Source organism: Acanthochromis polyacanthus, chromosome 7 (genome assembly GCF_021347895.1).
Source record: "Acanthochromis polyacanthus isolate Apoly-LR-REF ecotype Palm Island chromosome 7, KAUST_Apoly_ChrSc, whole genome shotgun sequence".
In the NCBI taxonomy this organism is placed as follows: Eukaryota; Metazoa; Chordata; class Actinopteri; family Pomacentridae; genus Acanthochromis; species Acanthochromis polyacanthus.
Window position 1 is genome coordinate 14,968,401 of NC_067119.1, and position 21,539 is coordinate 14,989,939.

The following is a 21,539-nucleotide window of genomic DNA, read 5'->3' on the forward strand; positions in this document are numbered from 1 at the left end:
CTGATGCTTACTTTCTCTCTTTTTTTTCACACTCTTCTTTCAAAAATCATCCATTTCTATTTCCCTGCTCCTTTTGTGTGGCCAGACAGCCGTGTAATTGTGGGCTGTGTGAGGAACGGGATGAGACGAGGGCTTGTGTCGGACGGCGCTGTGCTAGTGTACCTACCTACAGCCATTCTCCCAGCAGCGTCTTTGTTCCTGCTCCATTGTGATCGGCTAGCTAAAGAGAAGCGCTACACATGTTGCTTGGCTGCAAGACTGTCTGCAGTCTTTGTGATAAATATGGACCTCTGTTTCTCTCAAGTATTGTTACTATTCTTCCTCTTGCTGCCTGTCTGCTTGGGTACCTCTGGCTGTGCTGCATAAAAGAAGATTAGCTTCACCTCTGAGAGACACATGCATGCTTTCACACAAGCACAAACAACACACTCTGCCTAATGACACACACACACAAGCATAACTTCGTCCCTCACTTGCTTTATCCCTCCTTTTTTCCCCCCCTGCATCGTCTTATTGAGCCTTGCTGTAGACACTGTTCAGTGTGCTGTGTGTGGACAATAAGGTGGCTGGACTCGGTACGTTTGGGAGTCTCCTACAGTGTGTGCTACAGACACCGTTTTTATAACAAAAGTGAATTTTAAGCCAGAGGACACATGTGTTATCGCGGTCGCTTTATGTGGAAAAAATGTGCAAAATTATGAACACACTGAATGAACTGAATATTTTTGTTCGCTTGTTTGACAAAATTCCTGATTCGAAAAGTAGTGAAACCAAAACAAAGTTTCTTTTTCGTGGTCACAATGGTGTCTTAGCTTTGTATTTTAGAAAACAAACCAAATATCTTTACTGTAAAGTCTATTATAATATGCAAAATTTCCATCCTTTTCCACTGATGAATGTGACGCTAATAGCAGTCGTGTGACTGAAAACACCACGTATTGTACTTGAATATTGATAAATGTTAATTTCCAGGATGCCACTTGCAAACTAAATAACAAAAAGTTTAAAATAAAGAAAAAGATAGCACACAGTGCACAATATAGAGCTTAAATAATCTTTTCTGCCACTTACTTGACAGTAAGGCAATTGCAGCATGCTCATAGGAGAGATTAGGTCTGATCGAGCAGTGATCCCGGATTAAAGGCTGAACACTAGGCTTTGTCGACGTTTAACCTCTGATTGTATGACAAAACGCACACTCGTGTGCACTCACACACATAAAATACAGTCAAGGGACACTACAGAAGAGCTTTACACACAATATATAGAGCTCAGATAGAAGCAGAGTAGTGCTGGTTAAGTGCTAATCCTCTGTGTTTTCTTTCATGTTTCAAACACTGGTCAAGGCTGCAAAATGCCCATTTTACAGAGAGTGATTTCTGAAAGGCTTTGCTAGTGTGTTTTGGTTGTTTTTTTTTATACTGAATGATTAGAGCTGCAAGCTGTAAGGATGAAGTTGAAGAGGAACCTGCTTCACTACCTCAGCCTTGACTTGGAAGTCCATTTTCCTAACCTTCAGTATACTACTGATATGATTAAATCCTGCTGGTATGTTATTTCCCTGTTGTTATTCAGCAGCTTCTCGGTTATTAAAAACACTTAATTATCATGATATTCAAAGCATATGAATTCCGTTTTAATAAGATGGAGTGTGTTTAATTTGTTTACCTTTTTTAGAAATCTGCGTTAATGACACTGCCAAAAAAGCCTCAAATATTTTTCAGGGAGTTAAAGTGCCTGTGAGCAGAGGTTGGGGAAATCTGGTCTGAGAGCAAATTTAATTCCTGGATGTAAAATATGAGTGTGTAAAAAAAAACAGTGAAGCCCCTCGGCCAGTGGCATTTTCACCTTAATCTGCACTGCTTAGCTTGTCAAACCTTTGAGCCTCATTTACATGTAAAGACCCTGGAAAATGCTTTCGTTAATCACAAGATAAGTAAGCGATGATGTAGTTACCATGGTTTCAAAGTAACATAATTGAGTTTTCGTCTTAGAAGTTCCAAGGGAAGAGTGATTAAATATCAGCGGTGTTTTTTTTAAAAATTCTCCTTCTAGTGATTCGAAAAAAATAAAGCTGCATCTAGTTCTTTAACTTTTTTTGGGTGCAGATTATTTAATTGTTACTTAGGACCATGCAACAGAATATTGGCTCAGTAATGGCGTTACAGACCGTTTTCTCTCTTTCAGGTGGAAGATGTATTATATCAACAACTCCTCTTTTTCTTTTTTTTAAACTATGATTCAGCTTCCTTTCCTTCAGCAGCATCGAACAAAGACTGCATTCTTTGGCAGGCAGCGTTAGCTGGCTGGCAGGAAAGCAAAATTAAATATAAAAGATGTTTCAGGGGTTAAGCAACGTCCTCCAGGTCCACTGGTATGGGTCCAGTAATTCAATTTAGATGGAACATGTGTGTGTGACTTTTCATTCAGGGATGAGAAATTTCTCCCAAATCCTTGGTACACCGAGAAAGGAAGCAAAGTTTTGTTTGTGTGCGACTGTAAGAATGAGATAGAGAGCCAAGTGACAGTTTTATTGTTTACCTCTAGCTGTTTGTGCTGCCGGCACAGTGACAGTAAGCCACACGCTGACCCCTGATGTTCTCAGTCCCTTTGGTCCTCTATCCCCTCCTGCCTGCTGGTTACACTAATCGCTTACACATGCAGTACTTAGTTGTCATGGAAACTGTTTTATCGTCATTTTATTGGGGAACAAAAAAAACTGTCCTTGAGCTGCGTATTAGCCTGCAACATAACAAAATGCTTTCTCTGGATTTTTATTTGTTTATTTTTTAAATGCATCAATGATACTCTAAAAGCATCATTCACCCGTTGTGGTAGCAAAGACAACATGTTTGACTTCCTAATCTTATTCACATCTTATTTTGTTGCGCTTTTTTTTTGCCTTTTATTTTCTTCATATTGTTCAAAGTCACTTCATTAACCTCCCTCCCACTTCACCGCTTATTTTGTCATCTTGTGTTGTCTGCTGTCTTCTCATTTTTACGACTTTGTTTCACTTTTTCCCGACTTTCTCCAAATTTCTGACACATTTCCTTCGTCGACTCTTCGTTTTTCTTCCTTAGCCGTATTTCTATTCCTACATCTCACACTGTATTCTCATCACTGTATTCCAATCAGTTCACCTCCCACTTCACCTCTTTTCCTAATCCTCCGTCCCACATGACTCCATCGGCCGTGTCATCCTGTTGTCATCCCACCTTCATTTTCTTCTGCTCTCCTCATCTTTTCAACCACCCTCCTCCAATGTGTTTTTCTTTCTACGAACCCATCATTTTTTTCTCTTCGCTCCCCGTCTCTCACTTTTCCAGCATCACCAGCAGCTCTTGCAGCTCAACCACCTTGCAAATGCTGTTGACTCGCTCCGTGAGAGTGATCTCTTGGGGTGCTGCCTCTATGAGACTGCTCAGTATGCACACCATATCCAGCTCAGGCCTTTGTCACAGGCTCTGTACATTATTGAAAGAGATCAGATCACTAATTCATGTCCGCTGAGCCTAGTGGGGGTCCGGATGAGGCTTGTTGCCTCTTGAAGGCCTTTCATGTGGCGTGAACCATGCCTTAGCCATCACTTCCCACACCTACTGTTCCATCCTACCTTGTCTTCTCTGCTGTCTTACATCCTGTCATTTTACCTCACTCTGGCCTTGTTAATAGCCTCTTCTTCTTTCTTCTCTTTCTCCGCAGTTCCTCCAGCTCTGCCGCTCTCCCTTCGCATCCCCACAGCTGCTTTATAGAGATTTCTACTCACTCTGCTTCCTGCTGTACTCGCCTTCCATCTCTCCATGCTCCCTCCCACATTCATTGATGTCTGATCTAATTGCTTTTGCTCTGACCCTGGGGACCAGGGCACAGTGTAACAAGCTCCCAGAGGATGCACTTCGCCTCGGCCTTCGTCGCAGCATCCCTGGATTGCTTTTTTTCTTTTCATTTGTTTCCTCACCATCGCTTCCCAGTGCATTCGTTCATTAGCAGCTCTAATGCCGTAGCCCCAAGACACAGAGCATCATATTGTGACCCTGTGGACTTAACTAAATCTAATCTAGGGCTGGCCACAGCACACGTTTGCGTCTGATTTCTCGACTTGCAACAGGTCTTTTTCTGCTTTGGAGTAAAAAAAAAATTTTCTTCCACACATCATGTTGTGAGCTACAGACAGAGAAAAGAAGTGGTGGAACGGAAAAGCAAGGCAAGATTGAAAGAAAGAGTGAAAAAATAAACAGGCAGAGGTGGGAAGGCAGAATGAAAAAGTGAGAAAAAGACAACTTGATAACACGGAGAGGCTCGCAGGACCACTGCAACAAAAATGTAATAGAAAAGGCGAAATATGAAGATGCACTCCACTGAACTAAAGCAGATAGGCCAGTGCACATTTTAACAGCTTTGACTCCCCTCAGAAATAAGGATTTTAGAAATATGACACACATTTCAACTTTTCTCTCGCTGCCATCTTTTGTTTCTTGATCCTGCGGTGTGATATATCACACATCGAGTGACACCCATGAATTCTGCAACCTTAAATGAATCCTGGACCAAAGACACAAATCAAGCGGAAATGTTTGCCATCCTGCATTCCCCTGTCGGTCTGCATCCTATTTTCACCCCAGTTTGCCAGATAGTGAGGATGCGGCATAAACGGCATGAACGAAACGAAGCTTAAATTCTCTCAACAAGTCCTGCATGGCCTATGTTGAGATAAGCCAGTGGATAGTGAGCGAATATGAGCAATACATTTCAGAATATCCCTTCAGTTGTCAGTCATAGTGTGTGTATTCTTAAAGAGCTCACCACTACAAATACCCCAGTATTGTTGCCATGCTTCTCCTCTACATGAAGCTCTTTAACAGCAGGCAGCTCAACACCACCACCACGAGAGTGTGTGTGTCTGCGTGCTTGTCTTTTTTTTTTTAATCTCATAAATTTTCATGACGGAACACCAGCATAAAGATCAAAACATTTTCTCCTGAAGGTTAATAGGTCAAATGCGTTGATCAAAATCTAGTTGTTGCACGCACTCCTCTCATTAGAGGCATTTAAAGAGAATCATTTGATACAGATACTCTGATCTTCCCCTTGGGCCTCCCTGGTGTATACTTTCTCTCTCTCTCTCACACACACACACACACACACACACACACACACACACACACACACACACACACACACACACACACACACACACACACACACACACACACTGCGCCGGTCCTTTGGGTTCAGGCATTGGGCTGAATGCAGATATCCCTCTTTGAAGTGAGCGAGCTCGCAATTAATGTGTGAGCGTGTGCACGCGCCCATAAGCACAAATACACACACACACACACACACACACACACACACACACACACACACACACACACACACACACACACACACACACACAGTCCTGCTGTGTTGGTGCATGCTTCTTTAATCAGATCAGGTGTTTAATTATTAATGCGTGTGTAAAAAGAAGCAGAGGCAGAATATGTTAACAGTTATGACCCTGCAGCAGCACTGTTTAACCTTTACTGTGGAATACTGTAGTCCCGAGTGTGTGTGAGGGTAAACGAGAGGGAGTGTGTGCGTGCGTTGCGTTGTTCTTGAGACGGGTCAAAACTGCCTTCAAGCAGAAGTGAAACACAAGATACGCCGCGTACTTGTGCCTCAGGTGACAGTTTAAACATTTGTTCTTTTTTTCCTTCCTCTCTCTAGGTGTGTGGAAATCATTGCCAAGGAAGGGAGAAGTCTGAAGGAGCTCTATCTCGTGTCTTGTAAAATCACAGACCACGGTAGGATACTTTCAATCACTGTCCCTTTGTTGCAGTCAACCTCCGACATTATTATCACAATCATTATTGCCCACATTCGCTACCATGATTCAGGACTCATTTGATTTTTACAGCTCGCCCCTTGTGACACTTGCAAACAGTAAAAATATTATTGAAAAGTTCCACACAGAAGTAAGTGAAGTTCACCGGATCTGCTCTGTGCTACCCATCGACGTAGCCAGAGGTTTAACTTCAAGCCACGTCTTTGTAAGTGAACCATTCGGGCTGCTACTTGAAGGCCGGATTTTGAGTTTAGCTTTGTGAGAAGTTGAATATTGCGATTTGTGGAGGAACAGTGTTTCATGTGACGTATGTGACGGCTCCTACTGGCAGGATTTCTATGCGTTAGCTTGTGTTTGTGGATTAGAGGTGTTTATATTGTCTGACAGGAGACATACATGGTGTTTTGCTTCCCAGCATACCGGCAGGCAGCTTTTATATCCCTCCAGCATCATCTCCTCTTTTTATTTTGTTTACACTACCTTGCTTCGTCGCTTGATTCTCTTCTGCCATATGTTTTGCAGAATATCCGAGTCTTTCATCAGCTACAGTACAATACACAGTAGGAGTTCTACGGCGCTGAAGCAATGCTGACTAACACTGCTTGCATGAATTATTTGATTCTTTGTGTGTCAGTGTTTGTCTGTTTTGCTGTTCCAGTACCATTGTGTGTGTGTGTGTGTGTGTGTGTGTGTGTGTGTGTGTGTGTGTGTGTGTGTGTGTGTGTGTGTGTGTGTGTGTGTGTGTGTGTGTGTGTGTGTGTGTGTGTGTGTGTGTGTGTGTACCCTTCAAAATCCTCAAATAGCACTCCCAGCTGTGTAGTCAAGTACTGGTTTTGAGGATCTACTTTTCAAGAAGTATTCAACACATTAGAATTTAAAAATCGTGTTTTTTGCCGTTGTATTATTTCTTATTATCTTTGCAAATCAAAACGCGCTCATTTCCATTGTGCCAAAACAAAAATCGATCAGCCATGAAGCATGTTTGGTTGAGTGTGATTGTCTGGGGAAGTTTAATTTGACTTTTAGTTTAAATAAGTCCCATTTACTTTCAAAAAATGAGGGTGTCTGCCTTTTCTCTCTTGTTTTTGTATTATGTTAATGTGGCATTGTCAGAATAAATTACCTATTCAAAACTTCACAAAGGGACAAATGAGATAGTAAACAAGTGGGCCTTCTGCTGGTTTGTCCCATGGGGTTGTATTGTTTGTTGCTTAGGGTGAGTTTATTTCACTATTGAACTTAAAAAAGTAAGTAATCTGTGCTTTTGATAGTTCTTTAGTTCTTAGCTTTCGGTGGTTTCAGACCGGTTGTCTGTTAGCTGATATTGCTTCAGCTGTTTGTTTTGCGGCTTGCTGTTGTCTGAATAATTAGTCTATTGAAAAAATGCACAAAGGGAATATTGGAATAAGAGAGCAACAAGCCTTCTGCTTGTTCGTCCCGTGTTGTTTTCTCGACAGCTTAGAGAGATTAGGCTGAGCCAGCATCTGATTTTGTTGTGGGCCTGCATAAGCCATAGAGACATATGTGGAACAGTGATGTACAGATGAACTTGATGTGGTTGTGGTCTAGTCTTTACATATCAGTGCATGATGTGGGCCACAGACCAATGTATTCCTCTGCTTGAACACGTTTATTACTGTTCATTTGTTGCAGTTGCACTTGTTTTCCCTCACTTTCACTGTCTTTGTTTCTCTTGCCAACTTTTTCACTTGTTTTTAGCTGTGTAGGTGGATAATTCTTCTTAACCCTCTGAACCCTAAGCAGTTTTTATGGGTGTTCTTTGCTCCTGCTACATTTTTTTTGCTCACTGGTTTCATCTTTCACTGCAATATAAACTTCTGCTTCTGGAAACAGCACAGCCGTTGCTAGAAGTAGTCAGAACTCAAAAATCCTTTCTATGTAGTTTGCCACAGTTGTGATACCATATGTCATATAAAAGGGGAACTATAGTTCAATTTATTTACTTATTTTACAGAATTTTTAAAAACCTGTAATCAACATTGTAACATTTTTCCAAGTATCCACAGGTGTTAGCAATACTGGGGAAAACATGGCTCTACTTCAACCTTTGACAATTTCCTGTTTTTATTGTGAAGGCAACATGCACTTCAAACCTTCCTGTAGGTGTTGGGATTCAGATAGTTAAAACAACGCAAAGAAAAAGTGAGCAGTGAACTAGAACAAAACTTGTCTAACCCAGATTGGGACATGTGGTGACCATACTCATGCACAATAATCAAAAAAGACGTGTCATCACACATCTAAGAAGTGAATCTTTGTTTGATTCAGTCAGCCCAGCTGTGCACCCAGTGAGCAACTTTCTGGAATAGGACACCAGCTTGATGTGCAGAAAGCTAGTTTGTCTAAATGCATCCATAATGCTGATCCATTCAGATCCATTGGCAAGCCACATTATTATATGAATGATGGTTTGGATTTTAGATTTGTGCTGTTTTAAGTTTGCATTTAGAGAGTCAGCAGTTTACAGCTCTAACTATTGGCTTCTTTTCTGACCACTAATACTATTTCGCCTATTCTGTAGTGGTTTAAATAAATAGGAACAACAGATATGGATTTGAAAGGTCCCATGTCATTTTCCAGCTTAAAATACAAAAATGCAGTTCCTTTCACCGTAACTGTGTGACCCTTTGTTTCATGGCTGTTCTAAACAAGGTGTTTTTCTTTGAAAACCAACTGCAGTTCTTGCCCCCCTACGGGTAGAAAACGCCGTGTGTTTCTGCTTGAGTTGGACAACTATTGGTCACCATAGCACCTATAAAGCTGGGAGGCTAACTGGTTATAGGGGAGGGACTGTTGAGAAATGGTAGAAGCAAACATGTTTAAATCTTCACAGCTTTTATTTTACACCTCAAGGTTTGTAACCACCGGAAAACACAATTAAAATGGATTTTTCACCATATGGAACCTTAATGTCAGGCACTTATAGTGTGAAGCCTCCCCAAGGAAGTTCTGATTATTTCATGTGTGTAGGCTTAAATGGTTACTCTCCAAAATGCATTGCAGTTTGCTGCCAACTTCTGTGAGTTACAGTAACAATAATCACCTTGACCTCAATGAAACTGAACCTCAACTGTGTCTGCGACTGTGTGAAACATTATGTGGGCGTGTGTCTACTGGTGTTTGATTAATGACTCCAAGATCACAATAGTACATTAAACCTGGAATGTACACAGCCACCACCTTATATATCCCCCACTTTCTCCCAGTGTCTCTCTAATCATTGTGACCAAGATGAATTGGTGATATCTGATCTTGCTCCTTCACTAATGACCCCTCCGACCCTATTTGGCTGATGATAGGGTTTGTGTGTGTTTGTTTGTGTGTACGTTCATGCCCTTCTAGGATAGTGATGCCTGCTGTTGGAACTCTGTGTTCTAACACAATGATTGGTGGATTTCCTGCTTCTGTCTCTGATAAATTAAATAACAGAAATGAGATTTTACATCTGCCAAGCTGGCCTCCGTTTTTTTCCTGCCCATCTCCTGTGCTAATTATTTTTATTAATGGCTTCTCTGAGTGCATTTGAGATGTCCACAAGCCTCTTACGTTTGAGTGTTCTGTTTTTTCCTATCCAGCTCTTGCTTCCTGTGTGATTTTATAGGCGCTTCGAGGACAGATACAGAGAGAGAGTGAAACATAAAGACAGGTTTAGATGACGGAAAAAGAAAACTGGCAATATGTAATTGTACTCCCTGTGCAGATGGTTTTGCAGATTATTTTGCGAGGAAGAGGAAACAAAGTGAGGATAGAGCATTTTTGGCGTAATGAGCTCACTGAAAGCACTATTAGCGCTGTGGAAAAAAAAACTTCCTCTACTTCTCTCTCATTCATCAGCGAACATCAAGCCAATTAGCTTAAATAACATTTTGTTTGCAATCAAGGCAGTATAGAGACTTGTTAAAACACCTGGAGTCGATGATTAACATTTTTCATGAGGTTTATGCATTTTAGCCACTGGGTTTTCACACCTGTAACTTATGATTGATGATGAATAATGGGCGCACCACTGAAAGATTCAGTTACACATCTAAAAGCTTTTTGTCCACATTTCCTCTGTTTTGCTTCTGTGTGATATTTAATCTTAGTACACGTGGTCCTTTCTATCTCTTGAGGAAATTTTGTTTTTCTCATGTCATTTCCAAAGCAATTAACACCCGTCACACACACACACACACACACACACTCATGTAGTCTATCGACACTGTAATATGTGTCCAGAAATCCAAATCTTTGAAACAGCAGAACATTTTTCGTGCAGAAGCTGCAATTTACTCCCACACTAAGAGAAAGACACATTAAGAAAAATACACTTTAACTGTGTTTTCCATAGTACATCACCGTTTCATTCTTATTTTACTCCTATTTTTGCATTTTATGCTTCACTCATTGATATATCTATCCCCACAACTTATAAGACATTAGGAAGTGCACCGTTTTTCTTCATGTCCAAAAACAAGAGAAGCCATATGGAAAACATTCAGTATGATCCTGAGACTCCAGGTTGTTTAGATAATACAAGTCATCCTTGCATATAGGGATTCTCCAGCTGCAAGCCTTAGAGCAATTCTGAGTCTTGACCTTTTGTTTGAGAACCCCTAATCTACAAAGTGGCCACTTATCACTTATGGTTTCCAGAGCTGCAGAGACACTTTTCAGCACATTTTGTGATTATTTATTTAAATGTCAGGTTATGGTAGTTACAGTTACAGAGCTGGAGATGGTGGGATTCAGAACAACAACAACAAAAAAAAAAATCTTGTGTTGCTGATTAAAAAACAACAAAAAGAAAAAGTGACATACATGACAGTAAAGAAAAACAGGCCTCTCCAAATGTCATGAGAAAGAGGGGGTCAACTGAAGTTGCTTTAGATAATGTAAAGGAATTATTGACAAAGGAAGTAACATTTTAAACTGGTATATTCTTGCTTTCTCTTCTAGTAACTGGAAAGATACCTTGTGTTTGCTCACCATGGAGTGATGCAGTTCCCTAAACATCTCAGGACATAACACACTATTTGTATGACTTTTTAAAAAAGTTCTTTATTCCCTGAGGCACACATAAGTGCCTAAGTTTGTCCATTTCCTTTCGCAGCAATAAAAGTACCACTATAACATTGGTTTGAAAGCTGATCCTGATGAGAAAGCCTCCTCGGCCTCTCTCCCAGTGCTAATCAGATCTCCACACCACCACTTTCCTCCTCACTGACTGACCCATACACAAGCAGTGGCCCATACTGTGTCTTCAACACACCTGGATAGACAGTGGTACCTTCTCGTCTTCTCTCTGTCTCATCGTCTCTGAGCTCCTTTTTGTCTCTTACATGTGTGTGTTTTGCATTCACATGCACCCATTTGTGTGTCTGCACTGTGTGTGTGTGTACGTCTACCTGTGCTTATCTTGTCCCGTGTAGCCCCCCCTGCTTTATCCAGAGACAAAAACAGAGACCTTGGCACCTCCGTTCCTTACATATGGTAATTCTCCTCCTTCACTCACACGCCTCCCCACGATCCATTACGGTGTCAGTCATGGCCTCCTGTGTACATCTGTGCGAATACAAGATCGAGTGAGACACCTGTGGGAGACTTTATACAAGTAAGACTGAAGAAAAGGAGAAGCTTTGGTCTGCTTTTAGAGGAATTCAAGTAGGGCTGGTATAGAGTTGCAAAATGGGAGGAATTATTTAAGGCTTCTGGAGTGATGGAAGTCAAAGTCCTCTTCATTTTTATTTTTTTTATTTATGTTAGGTGACATATTGAGCACTTCTAAGTGTTAGATTGGCACAAAATTCTCTCAACAAACAGTTCTGTTATGTGCACCACTAACAGCAAATGGAAGCTTAAAGATGAAGCTTTGTAGAGATTTGACTATAAATCCCGTATTTAAATCAGTTAACTCCCACGTTCTGCATTAATTTCATATAAATTTGTGCATCTATCTGACTCTAAAGGCAGTTGAGTCTCTAAAGGCCATCCATAGCAACATGAAGGATATCATTAAAAATCTTTGAACTGGGAATTAAAAGTGGTAGAAGTACTTTGTGAGGAAGCCTGTCCTGCTTTGCAACTATATTGCCCCTAATAAGAAATTTTCACAAAGACAGCTCGTCATCCAGACTGTTGTGATTGTGTTGTGTTGTTGTATAAGAAGGATTGAGCTACTCAGTTGTGCAATTCATTGTTGTGTCCATCTGTATTTACCCATCTGTCAGCTTGTGAGATTATTGTTGTCATTCAATTTTTAGTGTCTTATTCTCTTATTTGATCACCCCCTTCGTAGCTCTCACATAGTCAACATGCATCTAAATTTTTCTCCCGTTTCCCTTTTTTTTTTTTTTGCCTTCAGCTCTGTCCCAAAACCAAACCCTCTTTCCTCCTCTTTTCTCCTCTCATCCCTCTTTCCATTCATCTTTCTGCTCTTGCTTTCATCTGAGATGCTTTACTCTAAACGCACTGAGCGGTGATAGATGGGGCTTCCGTGCCCCTCCCCTTGAGCAGAAACCTCAAGAATGAAGTATGGCTGTATGTGCGTATTTACTGATGTGTGTGTATTTGTGTGACTGTGCTTGTTTACATGTCTTTGTGTGAGCTTTGGTGTGCTTTAACAGGTTTTCCTTGCCGCTGGGGAAATTTTGATACGCACTCACTCCCCGGAGTATTGTAGTGCTTTTTACAAGGTGAGGACACTTAGCATAAAAGCAGCTGAAACAGCGCGGTAACTACCTTGCTGACAATGAAAATGACATGTGATTGTTATGGATCCATATATAGAATGATAAGACCATTAGGGTATCCTCTAAGCTCAAGAGTTACAGTGCTAGCTTTTAACCTCAAGCCAGCATTCACCTTTTTTTCTGCACAGTTTGTGGAATCTATGTACGTTGAAACCTTAAGCACAAGGACTTCAGTTATTTTATATAGAGCCATGGAAAAAATTATGATACCACCCTTGTTTTCTTCAATTTCTTGTTTATTTCAATGCCTGGTACCACTGAAGGTATATTACGTGAAGAGAATGAACATGAAAAAAATGCAGCCGATTCCATAATACTTTTTGTCCTATGCTTAAGCTTCATTGGATTCCCAGCGTATATAAGAGGCTGTTTCATATCATAAACAGCATTGTACATGCAAAGGCTTAGAGTGGTTTTCTGCTTACATTCAAGGAATGGCACAACTCAGAAGTTGTCAGCTCGCAGATAATGCCTAAAGCAAAAGAATTATGTGAAGTCACAAAGGCAGCCATCTTGGCCCTGCTGGACAATGGCATGAGTGAGAGACAGGTAGCGAAAAAACTGAAGATCTCCAAGACAGCTGTTCATTACACCAAGAATGTACAAGCCAAACATAGTACCATCAACATGCTAGCTGATCGTGGCAGGAAACTGCTTTCTACCCCACGAGATGTCCATGCGCTCTTCCGTTCCTATGTGAGGAATCGTTGTCAGACCTCCAGGGCCCTTAAAATGAGTGAACACTGAGGAGAAATGTGACTTGTTCGGCAAGGACAGTTTGAATCCGACTTCTTGATGCTGGTTTGAAGTCACACAGGGCACGGAAGAATTCCTTCATCAACAAAAGGCAGAGGAAAGTCTGATTATTCTTTGCTGGGGATTACAAGGATTGGACTGTCGATGACTGGGCTCAGGTTCTCTTCAGTGATTAATCCAATTTTCAGTTGATGCCCACTTCAGCCAACTTACTGGTTAGGATGCCTGGAGAAGCTACAAACCAGATTGTCTGACCCTACTGTTAAACATGGGAGTGGATCAGTGACGATCTGGGGTTGTTTCAGTTTGGGTGGAACAGGGCAAATGCAATTGTGTGAAGGGCGAATGAACCATGTCATGCACAGGGCTACTCTTGAAAGCAGTCTTCTTCCATCAGCTGGAAAACTCTATCCTGCCTTGAAGGACCGGATTTTCCAACAAGACAATGTCCCTTACCACACGGCAAGGTCAGTTAAAACCTGGATGGAGAACCAGAACATTGGAGCCATGAGAATCGCTCCCCTAAACTCCCTCAACTCTGGTGCGGATTCTTTTTTTTCTTTTTCCCCCAAACAAACATATTTTATGTTTGTTTGATCTAAATCCAATTGTAAACAGTGTGGAAAATCATCAAATGCAAAATGGAGAACCCAAAAACAAAGCAAATTGGTACAACAAGATTGGGCTGCTGTGACAGCAGAACAATGTCAGAAGCTGGTGGAGAGCATGCCAAGACGCATGGCTGCATTCATCAAAAACAATGGTTATGCAATCAAGTACTAACACCTGTGTGGATCATTTGACTAAAACAGACAGAAAAGAAAACATGGGAAGCCTAAAAGCACTGTTTTTGGCAGTACGATGCCATCGCTCTTGATTTAAGAACTTAAGTGATTTTGGTTATAATCAAGAAAAGCATGGAAAATGGCTAGATATCAGCTCTTAAATGAAACTCTTATGAGCCATTTTGGTTGCTATCATTATATTTGTCCAAACAAATTTACCTTCAGTTGTAGCTGGCATTAAAATGAACATGAAATTGAAAAAAAAAACAAGGGTGGTCGCATCATTTTTTTCCACGGCTGTACATGTATCATAATGAAACCTCACAGCGATAAAGTAAAGGTGTTAAAAGCTTTTGCACTGGCTCTGGTATACATCAGCTTCCATCTCCTTCTGCCGTCTTTCCTTTTTGCTTCCAGCCTTTGTGTGTTTTGCCTCCATCTTTTTTATTTACTAAGCAGTTATTCACCAGCATACAGTCTAAGTGCTGTGAAACATAATGTGATGTAAACTTAGATAGTGTAATAGCTTGTTTGCTCCTCTCTGTCTGGCATTCAGTAGGTAAATAATGTAACTCTAAGAGCAGTCGATTAAAATGTGCAGAGCTGTACAGCAGATTTATGTGGGCTGCTAAGAGGAGAAAGTCAATAGACAGTCTTTGTCTCTTTGTATCACTCCTGTATGTATACATGCGTGAGTGTTGAGTAGGAAGAAAGTTATGGTTTCTTGGTCAGCAGGGGTGGACTTTTTAATGTCCACGACCCAGTAATGTATAATAGTGTTTTTCAACCGTGGACTAATTTATTCTATACCTTGGTGACTGGTAAAGACATTTTTAGTTTTATTTTAGCCTGTTAAAATTATTTTATTCCAACTTGGAGACCACAAAATCAGAATGCTGCAAGCAATTAACAGAGCCAAAACAACTATTTTTATTACATTTATTTATAAATTGATTGAAAAATTATATTACACTTGAATGATGGACAGATCCAATTGAGCCACATTAAGTTCTTTTATCACTGTTGAGCTCAGTTGTTTGTGGATATTAGTTTATTATTGAGTTAGACTGTCGAGGTCCTTGGTTTTGAAGAGTTAAATTATTTTCTATTCCCCTTAAATGTTGAAGAGTGTAACCATCACAACATAACTTGACAGAAGAGCTTACCCAGGCGTGATCTTTCTGACATCAATTCCATTAAGCGTGAAACAATGGAACTGGAGGTAGCCAAGCCCATAAGCCAACTCCCATGACCCCTTTCTGTATCACTCCATGACCCTAAAAACCAATGGAGCAGTAGTAAACAAAAAAAAAAGCACCTAGCAGGAAAATTCATAAGCTGTGCGTTTTCTCCTTGAGGGGTAGGAGACATGGAGAGATGGAGGAGGAAGACGGTAACATATGTGGCGCGAGGCTACTGGACATAGAGAAGGCAAAGACTCATAAAGTGGGTTATTATCTCTGCAAATCAATGGGAGTACTTTAGCCCTGGGGAAAACAACCGGCATTATGACACGCTCGGAGCTGGACTTTACTGCTGCTGCAAGACCACCTGAATGCTAAATCACTGGGCTCTGATGCTTGTTCTGTGTTGTCAGTGACTGCACCTAATAATCATTGTCATTATCAGTTCAGCTAACTGTTGAATTATCATTTAGCCTGTAAATTGCCAAGAAAAAGTGATGCACAAGAGCATCACAATCTCTACAGATGATGTGACTCAGTCTAAAACCTCAGTTTTCAATTTGTGGTTAAATGAAGACAGCACCGACCTTTGCAAAACTGGTGCACCTGAATTTTGTTTAAAACGACAAAAATGGGTTCATTTGTTGGTATTAATGGCAAACAAACTCTTCTCACATCTACTGCATGAGACAGGTGAGTACAGGATAGATTTCTAAAAGTTTCAAACTCCTGCCTAATTTGCAAAAAATACATTAATTTGTCATGTTTTGGTGTTAGACCTTTACAGGGCAAGTACATGGGGACCGTTGATTAGTTGCAGTGGTAAGAGGTAAGATAACTTTAAAAAAAAAACTTTATTAATCCTACAGGAAATTCTTGTGTGATATTGCTCAGATAAAAAGACATAACATAAAAACGGCCGTGCCTTAAGCTGCAAGATATAGGTTCAATGCATTACTGAAATTACTGAAATAAGTTGTTGTACATGAAAGTGAGGTAGTTACAGCTGCTCCCTACTTACCATTACTTCTCCTTGGCTTCACACCGAAACTGTGTGAATGAATGTATTTTTGGGAGTTACTCAGTATGTGGGAGTCTATTTGAAATTAACTGGTTGGTGTTAAAGTTCATATTTTGTTTAAATGACTATAAAAGTACAATAAGTAAAACCCTTAAAATATACATCACTTTTGTAAGAAAAAGGTTTGGCTCTGGTTATGGAAACTCCAAGGCGGCCTTACTGTACAGGAATAAGAAAGACGACCACTTTCCCACCGTTTGCAAGTTTGGAAAGTTCATTAGATGATATACAGGTAAACTGAGAGGGTGACGGGTAAAGAGGGAGCAGAAACGGCTTGAAAGCTTGGACTTGAACCTACACAGAGGGAAGGCATTTAGCTATATGACCGCCGCTCAAGTGCATTAGTACGCTTATATAGGGTTCCAATCTACAGGTTCTTCACAGTGTGTAGTATATAAGTTGAGATTTCCATTTCCTTACATCAGCCTTTGGTGGTATTTGCAGATTGGGGAGCAGTGCAAAGAGGCTGAAATTGAATTAGTTTCCATATATTGTCCTCTCCTCCTCTTTCTCCCGCTAAGCCCTGTGGTCTATCCACTGTTTGCCTTATGGGGGAGAAAAGTGAGGGGAGCTTAAGCTGTGAAGGCTCGGGCTTACACTGTCTACCATCTTACTGGTCACACACACACTTTCTCCCTCACACACACACTCACACACACACCCTTGCTTAGGGGATTACAGCCAGGCAAGCCTCGTTTGCATTTACCCACACAGACGCAATCACACAGACAGTATTATAGATGCACTTTTGAGCTCATGCTAATATCTTCCTTCACTCGCACTATCAAATTTCAACACACACACACACACGCACACACTTTGCCGTAACTTTCTTTTGGGGTGGATGAGGGGGGTAGCTTAAGCCTCTGCTATTTTAGGCTTAAGTCTGTGGAGGAGAAGGATTGAAATGACGTGGGTGTGTGTGCTTATATACAGATTTATATGTAAATGTGTGTCTCTGTGTACACAGATGTACGTGGCCCTCTGATTATGTGCGTGTGCGCTGCCAAAGGGGCGCAATCATGTATCTATGAGCTGGCAGATGACAACAATGTTTCCATTCTAGATAGAGGTAGCTTTAGTAACAAAAGGCCCCATGTGTGTTTATGAAGCTTTGATATAAATGCTCCATTTGTTCTATCTCCATCTCACTCGCACGATGTCTCCCTCTTTTCCTCAGCCCTGTAGTTCCTAATAACAGCGTACTTTAAGTGTGCCCTTGGGACTCAATAACACCAAGCTGTGTAAGTGTGCAGAAGATGTCCCTGTTATTGCTGGCTATAAGGAATTTGTTTATAGAAGTGAGACATTGCATTTTCTTATTTTTCTTATTAGTTCCATTGTGTGTACGTGTGTGTGTGGATATGACAAGTATTTCCCCAGAGGCAGCATCACATCCACTGTGCTGTAGCCTCTGAGTAGCTCTGATACAGCCCGTGGACAGGTGTAAAATGCTCAGTATTGCTGTAATGACTTAGAGGCTCCTCTTCCTCACTGTGGTTATCTCGTTTTATTTTCTCCTGCATTGCTGCCTTTCCTCCTTCCTCTCCCACACTGTCTTGCTCTCTTCCTCTGCCCCTCGCTCCTCATCTTCCTGCTCCTCCTCATCCTCCTCATCTCTCTAAGGTGTGAATGGAGCTGTCCACTCGGTTACGTGGGTGTTGATGTATGTTGCTGACCAGATTTGGGAGTGTTTAATAGTTAAAACACCCTGCTGTGGGTTCTATAGTTAGCTCTAGTTTAGCAGAGCCTTAGGGAAATGCCTACTTACTGAACACGGGTGTTCTTTATTTCTTTTCCATCCTTTTGGCCCGGCATTACCAATGCTGCTTGCTTGCTTTAATCAGTTTTTGCTTCTTTTTGTCTGGATTTTTTTGTTTCAGTTTGATATTTTCCTAACTTTCCAGCATTTGTGCAGCTTTCCTTACAATTACAGAAGCCCTACAAAATGAAGACGTTGTCGGTAACACAATTTATAAACACCTAGATGTGGGCTTTCTTTAAGATCAGGACAATTATCATATTTACATAAACATTTGTAGATCTGAATCATAAAGCAGCTGCATTTTATTGCATAAATGCCACAAGCAAGGATTTATAAAGTACTGCTGAGCTTTACTACAGTAATTTGTCAGTGCTTAAGAACTTTTTCCTTGCTTCTAACGAATCTGTTTTACCACATATCTGTTGACTGATGAACTGTGCTGGAATGTAAGAGATGCAAATATCAACACAAAAGGATGTATTAAGCCATAAACAAATCTTAAAATGCTACAGCTAATAACCGCCTACTCTAAGTCTGCCGAAGTAGCGTTCCAGTACAAGGATGTCTGCAAACCATCCTGAAGGGTTCAGCTGTGCAAAGGGATGAGATATAACGTTTAAGATCAAGTATTACTGCACTAGTGCCATCTTTATTTCATGTAAAAGTAATTACATTCTTTGGCCCTTTGGTGTTTTCTGACATCTTAGTTTATCTGACTAGGTGGTTCATGGTACAAAAGAGTCTGCGAAGCACCAAGGAACAGTCTAGAGTCAATCAAAGCAGACAAAAAACCTAGATATTCAATGTAGCCATTTTAGTAAGATACTGTAGTTTTAGATTTTTGAAAAGGCACGAAGCAGAAAGATCATGGAACAGTATGAAAATGTCACGGGCTGTTTTTGCTGGAGGGTATGCTCTTTAATTGATATGTCTTCTTCACTTTTGAGACTTAATAAATGCCTTTTGAAATATAATCAACAGTCACCTTTTTAGTCTGATCTCCAAAGAAATGTGCATGTATCCACTGAAACTTATAAATGTCAGCTCTTTTGACAGTGGATTTTTTTCTTTTGTCGGATCTTTGTGCTGATGTTAAAAGTATAATTAACCATGACTCTTTGGCACAATTCTGTAAATGCATCGACATCGATACTTTTAACCGATGCATGCTTTTCTTTTACTCAAAATCATTATAACAAATCTTTTTCTTTGGTATCTCTGTGCAGTTGTTGCAAGCACTGCAATTTTAGACGTTGGTGACGGCAGCAAAGTCCGACTTGGTTCTGTCCAAGTTTCAAAAGACCCTATTGATTGCAAGTATGAGTGCACTTGAAATGATCGTGACACAAAAAGGTGGTTTGTACATTGTGTCGAGTTTCAGTGACATACTATAGCAGCATTGCGGAAATCATTAGCGCCTGGTGAGAAACACACGCAGTATTTGGTGCAGAGAATGATTACAAAATAAAAGGAGTGGCTTTAGCTTGTCTGTGCTAGTTAAATATTCACTGTTTCCGTGTTTCATGTTTATTATACAGAGCAAACTTTTGCACTTTGCTAAAGGGTTTAATAGAAACCCTTTGAATCTCCACAGCTGATATAATAAGCCCTAATATTGTTATCCTGTTGGAGTTTTTAGTTTAACCCGACAGTTTTATATGTAAACCTTTGTTTGCATTGCATGCAGTCTGTCCAAATTAAAGTGAAATGAAACAGTCATTTTGCTTTATTGGAGGAAAATGATAATTTACATGAATCAACTAAGGGGTAACAGACTAAACTGAAACTTATAGAAAAATAGTCATTATGGAGCTATAATTTACCATATCGATAACATCAGAAATGAAAACAAATGAACCTAGCTGCCTACTTTACTGTAACAAGTGGTTAAGTAACTGTTCCAAATTTATCTTTGCATCCAGGATGCATTCACTGACTCTTGCTAAAACTCAGGGTGCAGTCTTTTCAAAATGTGTGACAAGACTTACGATTAGCAATTAAAGAATTTACAAACATGTAAAATATTTTTAAAAATTCAACAATGTCAGCTCTCTTTTTTTGCCAGATTTCTTGTAATAGCTCAAGGTTGTGTTGTTGTGTGTCAGATTATTTTAAGTAACATCAATCTACTATAAGTTAATAGCAGCAAGCATGCTGTTGTTCAGACTGCACAGTGGAATGGTGGTTAGCACTTTCGTCTTGCAGCTAGAAGATCCCTGGTTCATGTCCCGGCCTTCCCAGGATCTTTCTGCATGGAGTTTGCAAGTTCTCCCTGTACATGTGTGGGTTTTCTCTGGGACTCCGGCTTCCTCCCACAGTCCAAAAATATGCTGAGGTTAATTGATTATTCTAAATTGCCCGTAAGTGTGAATGCGAGGGGGATTGTTTGTCTGTATATGTAGCCCTGTGACAGACTGGCAACCTCTCCAGGGTCTCCCCTGCCTTCACCATAAGTCAGCTGGGATAGGTTTCATCTCCCTCCTCCCTATGTGACCCTAATGAGGATTAAGTGGCGTATAGATGATGGATGGATGGATGCTGTTGTTAAGATTCAGTCGAGTCTTCAGTTATACTTGGAATTACAAACTTTCTTTCCAGAAGGTCAGTTTCTGTCTCATTTTCTACATCTTTATATTTGAGAGATAATACCACTGCTAATCCCTTGCAAGGTCAGCGCTTGTATTGGATGATTATCCCCCACTGTTTATTCATACTTCCTGCTGATGTCATTTCCTCCTGCTGGCTTCGACCTTTGACCTGTCATTTACCGCCTATCATAGCCAGGGTTTACTCCACCTCGGTGGCCGCTGTCCAAGAGAACATCCCCATCTTTATCTCTGTAGGATTCCTCTGCTTACAGGAAGGTTACTGGAGTATCTAAATGCAAAATCTATTTGTACTTAAAGGTCACTTTTCATTTAGATTCCTGAAATCATCTTTCATTTTCTCCTCTCGCTCTACGCGCTTCTTTGGCTCCTGAAGTCAGTTTATTCACTGTCATCCTTTTTCGTCCCCCCTCTCTGCCCATATGATGCCCTCTCATGCTGTTACTTCATTGTTTGACAAAAGCACTGTACATCACTCAGTTGACAGGGAATGGCTATAATACATAATGCATCGGCCATGTTTAAATGGCTTAGCTTATGACTCCAAAATGTGTTTCAGCGGCAGTTCTGGCATAAAGCCACAGTGTCACACAGAATGCCATCTATCCCCGCTCATCATTTGATCAATGGCACTGATAAAGCCGAGAAAACCCCCTGCCATTACACTGACTGTGTGTGTGTGTTTTTGTGTGTACGTACATGATTATATGATAAAAGGCATATGCAAATTGCTGCTCTTTAAACATAAAAGGCAGTGGGAAGTTGCTGTCTTGGCAGCGG

General features: G+C 40.6%; 1 protein-coding gene across 1 annotated transcript in view; it reads left to right on the forward strand.

Annotated features, from left to right (window-relative positions):
• The window catches only part of fbxl17 (F-box and leucine-rich repeat protein 17), a 229,680-nt gene that overhangs the window by 153,355 nt on the left and 54,786 nt on the right, over positions 1-21,539 (forward strand). The window contains exon 9 of the mRNA XM_051950940.1: positions 5,713-5,789. Coding sequence (XP_051806900.1) covers positions 5,713-5,789 — 77 coding nt within the window. The remainder of the gene's footprint in view (positions 1-5,712; positions 5,790-21,539) is intronic.